At 45.0% G+C, this 6,000-nt stretch overlaps 1 protein-coding gene across 1 annotated transcript in view; it reads left to right on the top strand.

Moving 5' to 3' along the window:
• Nucleotides 1–2,295: 2,295 nt before the first annotated feature.
• The window catches only part of Ttf2 (transcription termination factor 2), a 30,124-nt gene continuing 26,419 nt past the window's right edge, over nt 2,296–6,000 (top strand). Inside the window, exons 1-3 of the mRNA XM_051165674.1 lie at nt 2,296–2,361; nt 2,436–2,538; nt 4,820–4,906. Coding sequence (XP_051021631.1) covers nt 2,334–2,361; nt 2,436–2,538; nt 4,820–4,906 — 218 coding nt within the window. The 5' untranslated portion in view covers nt 2,296–2,333. The remainder of the gene's footprint in view (nt 2,362–2,435; nt 2,539–4,819; nt 4,907–6,000) is intronic.

Here is a 6,000-nt window from a genome sequence, read left to right as displayed (position 1 = left end):
TTAAAAAACAGCTTTCTTGAGGCCTGATTGAGATCTTATAGAATTCACCTATTTAAAGGGTACAATTCTAAGCCACGTATGAGAATGCATGCCTATAACTCATCACACAGCTGAGGTAGGAGGGTTGTGTATTGGAAGCCAACTTGGGAAACACATCCAGTTCTAGACCAGGTTGAGCAAGTCCTAAGACTCTACCTATAAATAAATAATTATTTAAATAGCCTTTTTTGTTGTTTCAATGCTGTCATTGTCACACTCCAGCTACAGAATAATTCCAACAAGAACTCTGTGCTTGAGTCAGCCATACTTAAATAACCTGTATTGTTAACTTGTACATGTACAATGTCTAGACTTAGGAGTTACTCAAAGCATTCATTCTGAGTACATCACGCTATCAAGAAAACCAAACTTATACCCACTCTCAATTTCATTCAAAATAGAAACCTCTAGAGCTCATTCTCAGAGATTTTCAGGCGAAGAACATATACGATACACACACACACACACACACACACACACACACAGAACCTGTACCTGCTGGGCTATCTCACTGTCCTACTCCCACTCCCCACTCTTATTAATACGATCTGAGGTCTAAGCACATCCTAAATTTATGGAAGAAAAGTTTCCTGTCCTGTAAGTTTTCTGTAACCATTTTTTTTGCTTAGCTGGATGTGAGCCAGTAGACTGAGCAGCTGCAGAGGAAAAGATTCCTGTGTAATGCCACACCTGAGACCTGGACTTTGTCTAGCCTCAAAATCATATTGTGCTGCAAAGAATCACCATGGTCCTCCTCCTCAAAACCTCGTGTTTGTGGTCTCCATCTCCTCACATGGTCTGTTTCACATGCACATACAGATCTTTAAAAACACCCAGCCTATTTGTCTGTAAAACTCCACCGGAGAACTGTGGGTATATACTGCATGCACTTGGAAATCCATGTCTTTCTCCAGCTCCCCAGAGTTTGCCGCTGACTCCATTCATCCTGACATTTAAATAGTAATTTATATTTATTTAAGCACCAGGCATAGGTTAGATCAGTCTCCTCCATTCAGTAAGCCCCTTGTGGTTAGAACAGTTGTTTTAAATGTGTGCGCTAAGTGAACTTTGTATTTCTCAAACATCTACTTCTCTTGGGGGTCACCAAAAAAAAGCTATTTAGTAAGAACTGCTTAATTCATAAATGATACCTAGGTTCTGTCTCCCCTCCTCTGGACTCCTAAAACATTTACAGTCTCCACCTAGCCCAGACTTCTTAGACAATGCAGCTCTTGTGTCCTCATAGCAGTCACGTGTGCCACTCCGAGACAGTCCTCAGTGGATGAAATACAAAGCCATTGCTATTGCAACAAGCTCCCATGGTCATCCCTCCCCTTCTGGTCACTAATAGAACTGATTACAATTTCTAAAGGTTCACCCTATTTTTAATTCTCTGTATGTGTCTCTCTGTGTGTACAAGTTAGTGTGGGAGTGTGTGGAGACCTGGGGCTGGAGTTAAAGGTGGTTGTGAGCGGCCGGAAGTAGGTGCTAGGAACCAAACTCATGCCCTTTGCAAGAACAACCCCAAGCACTCTTTGCTGAGCCAAATCTCAGGCCCGTTGGTTACAATTTCAAGCGCAATATTCTCTTAACGTCACTCTCCATTTTCAATCCTACAAATGCAAAATGAGCTCAAAAGTTTTTGACAATGCGAAACAGAATAGAAAGTAAAATTAGCTTGCACGCGAGGTGCGGTATTTCCCGGAGGTTCTTCTCTCAGGCTCGGGGCTGCCACACCAGGCGGCCCTTAGAATATCACCAACGTTCGGAGGCAGCGGTGAGGTACAAAGAGCGCCGAGCCGGGGCCTGGGAGCTGTTCTGAGGCTGCTTCACCCTTGGGTGGCCCTGAGGACGCTACACTCATTTAAAGGTTGTCGGGGATCCTAAGAAAGTCTTTGTAATAGATTCCCACTGTTCCAGAGGACGCTTCAGCCTTTCGGCCGCCTCAAACTTTGGCGTGTCCGTCCCGCAGCGGTGGCCTCCGGAGCAGGCTAGCAGCCCCGGCTCCCTCTAGGCCTCCGGGGTTACTCTAGAGTCGCCCCGGGTCAGCCTCGTCCACCCCTCTCCAAGTCTTGCTTCCTCCCAGGTCGCGGACCTCACCGTCATCTTCACTCGACTTCGGCCACGCCCCCTCATTTCAAGTTTGATTCCGACGCGCGCCAAGCCTGAGCGCGGCTGTAATTGGTTGAAGGTAGAAGCGGATCTCCCATATGATTGGCGGAAGCGTTGCGTGGGGCGGGAGGGGGCGGGGTCAAAGACGGAAACCCGGCAGGTCAGGGCATCCTGGTAGAGTTATGGAAGTGGTTAAGTGTCCGCAGCACGGTAAGCCTTGCGATTTCCCTCGAGCCTGTGGGGCTGGCCTGGAGTGGCCGTTGCTGACCTTCTTGTTTCCTTAGAGACCGTCTGCTTCTTAAAGACCGGCGTCCGCGATGGCCCGAATAAGGGAAAGAGCTTCTACGTGTGTCGGACGAACGCTTGTGGCTTCCTGCTGGCCACCGAGTAAGTCTCCAGCCCGGCGCCGATTCCACGGAGTGACCAGCCTGGTCACCTTAGTTAGCTCTCTTGGGACAGGACCCCCCCATATTCAGATGGGTCGCGTATTCCCTCACACTTGGATCCTGCTAGACTCAGCTTCAAGTTCCGAGTCACCTGTCTAGCCTCGCTCTGCCCCCAACATCCTTTCTGCTCCCTCTAATAAGTGTAGACAAGCCCTGGGAATTAAGTCGCTAGTTTTGCACCAATTTTAGGTCGCCCCTTTTATTTTAATGTTTGAGGTTTAAAACGTTAGTAGTTAGATGCCAGCTTTTCTCCTTCATCTAGTGGTGAAGTTGATAATCCAGAAATGGGGAGAGGACGGGGACATCGCTTTCACAAGGATCAAGGATCACATTTCAGATATCCTGCGGACTAAGTATTTACAGTATGACTCATAATGACAGGAGCGAAGTTACAGTTAGGAAGTAGCAACGAAAATAAATGCATGGTTGGCGCTCACCACAAATTAAGGAACTCTTAGGAAGGTTGAGACCCACTGCTGTTGGGAGTAGCACTGAAAGAAGCATCAGAGAGCAATGCGGAACTCAGGATCCACAGATGCGGGGGCTGAGACATAGAAATGTCAAGCATCTTGTCTAAAGTGAGGAAAGCTAATACTGCTATCTAGAGTGACACTCTTATACACCAGGTGTCTGCATTTCTCTAAGTGAAATTAAACTGTGGTATCATTTAACATTCATTTTTAAAACTTAATTTAATTTACTTTTTTTTTTTTTTTTTAACCAGGCAGGGTTCCTGTGTGTAGCCTTGGCTGTCCTGGACTCACTTTGTAGACCAGGCTGGCCTTGAACTCACAGAGATCCACTTGCCTCTGCCTCCCCGATTACAGGCATGCACCACCGAACCCAGTTCCTTAACATTTCCTCCTGCTCTCTATTCAGCTGAATTTTGTAGAGCAACTTTTTTTTTCAGTATCATAACTATATAATGGATATTAGTACTGGAATAAGTTGTGTGATTTGTGCTTCCATTTTGCATCAGGGCTTACCGTTTCTAGGTTTGGAATGTATTGAGATTTGGCACCCTGCTCAAATGTTGTGAGACAAACATGCTCATGTTTATAGTGCTATCGGGTTTGGTTAATCATTAAGAGAAATCTTCTTGGGGACTGTGGAGATGGGCCAACGTTTAAGAGCTCTGGCTCCAGAGGCCCCTAGCTTTGATACCCAGCACCCACAAATGCCTGTAACTCCTGTTCCAGGATCTAGGGCGCCCTCTTCTGGCTCTGAAGGCACAGCATGTTCAAGGCAAACAGACATACGGGCAGACAAAGTACCCCTAAACACAAAATAAAAATAAGTAACTCCTTTAAAAAGAGAGTGAACGTTCTTAAACACAGTGCCACTTACATGGGTACCCTGCAGTACAGACCAGTACAGTGCTTTCACAGACTGCAGGCTGAAGACAGTGTTACAAGTCAAGAATGCTTCAGACTGCACTCAAACCTATTCGCTCTCGGTGTTGTCTATATATTTCTTCTGTAAGGTATGTTGATGGCCGGGCGTGGTGGTGCACGCCTTTAATCCCAGCACTCGGGAGGCAGAGGCAGGCAGATCTCTGTGAGTTCAAGGCCAACCTGGTCTACAAAGTGAGTCCAGGTTGGTCAAGGCTACACAGAGAAACTCGAAAACAAACAAACAAACAAACAAAAGGTATGTTGAGCGAAAAGCAAATTAGTAAATTATTTTTAGAGGGACACATGTGAATGACAGTAAGTGACAGCTAATAGTGTGTTAATTGATAAAGGAAAGAGGGAGAACCTGGAGAGAATTCACAGCAGGCCTGCCCTGTAGCCAGCCTTAGATTACAAGTCATTCCTGGGAGTATTGCAGCATAGATGCCATATAACAGTCAGTTTTAGACTCCTAAGTCATGAAGAAAAAGACAATTGCTGTCATGCTTTCTTTCAGGAAAAAGAGAAACTATGGATCCTTTCCTCTGGAAGCCACACGGATAACCGTGTATGGGATTACAAACCCAGGACAAGCCATGAGTAAATCCTTGGTGTACAATCTGTAGTGGGGCTAGGCGTGGTGCCACACACCTGTGATCCTAGGTCTCAAGAGGCAGTGGAAGAATTGCTGGAAATTTGAGGCCAGCCCAGCCTAAAGAGTGCACTCCAGGCCAGCCAGGGCTATACAGTGAGACCTTGTCTTCAAATAAATAACTAAAAATAAGAATTCAAGCTTGGATCTGACTTAATTTTTTTTTTTCTCTTTTCTAGTATTCCTGTTTCTCATTGTTTATTGCATGAGGACTTTGTGGTAGAGCTTCAGGGTTTGTCCCTACCACAGGGCAAGAAAGAATGGAGGTGAGTGTCCTTTGAGATGCACCCCCTTCCCCTTAAGTCCCGAAAGAGTCGCAGGTAGATATTTATCATCGTCATCATTGTCGTCGTCATCATCATCCTTATTTAAAAGTCATCCCTGAAAAACAAGCTATGTTCGCATGTGTTGACCATCATCTACCTTGTCATGCCCTAGGTCAGCAGATCTCAACCTGTGGGTCATGACCCCTTTGCAAGGGTCAAATGATCCTTTCCAGGGTCACATATCAGATATTTACATCATGATTCATAACAGTAGCAAAATTACAGTTATGAAGGAGCAATGAAAATAATTTTCTGGTTGGGGGTCACCACAACATGAGGAACTATATTAAAGGGTTACAACATTAGGAAGGTTAGGAACCACCGCCCTAAATGGTGAACAACTAGCTAGCCCGAGAAGCGGGTAGTTAATTTCTGGATTACGATTGCTAATACCATCGGCCCACTCCCTTGTCAGTACTCAAGTCTGGCGACTGAAAGGGAAAAAGGTCTAACATGCTAAGTACTTGGTAAGGTGCAGTTTCCCTTAAGGGCAGGGAAGTTGTTACTTGTCGTGAGTATTGAAAGGTAAGTGGAAACTTAACAGTCACTAGATGTTCTTTTAAATAAATACATCGCATTGGGGTACCAAGGCATGAAGGCATATGATCACTTCAGAGAATTGGTTTGCTGGTTGGCCCAGAAGGCACGGGTCATACACGATAGTTTTATGTAATAGTCATATTTTAGATTTTATGTATTCTAAGTCTCTGTCCCCAACCCAAGTATATTGAAATGTTTGGTTTTTTGTTTTTATCAATTGACCCTGAGTTTAGGTCAATGTCTGAGGTGGTTAATTTTTGTCCGTTGGTTCATTTACATATTCTTGCATGGCTAATTATGTAAAGGAGTATGTCCTCCAGCCTCTTCAGTATTGTGCTGGCAATTGTGGGATCTTTGTATCTGCGTATCAAATATAGATCCAACATCTTAAATTGCTACTGAGAACTCTGTTGAGGCCGCATAATTTACACAGATGAGTTTGGAGAGAACAGACATCAATATTGACTTTTGCAGTCTGTGAGCATGGTGCAGTA

Source organism: Acomys russatus, chromosome 23, assembly GCF_903995435.1.
Source record: "Acomys russatus chromosome 23, mAcoRus1.1, whole genome shotgun sequence".
NCBI lineage: Eukaryota > Metazoa > Chordata > Mammalia > Rodentia > Muridae > Acomys > Acomys russatus.
This window is presented reverse-complemented; position numbering and strand designations above follow the sequence as displayed.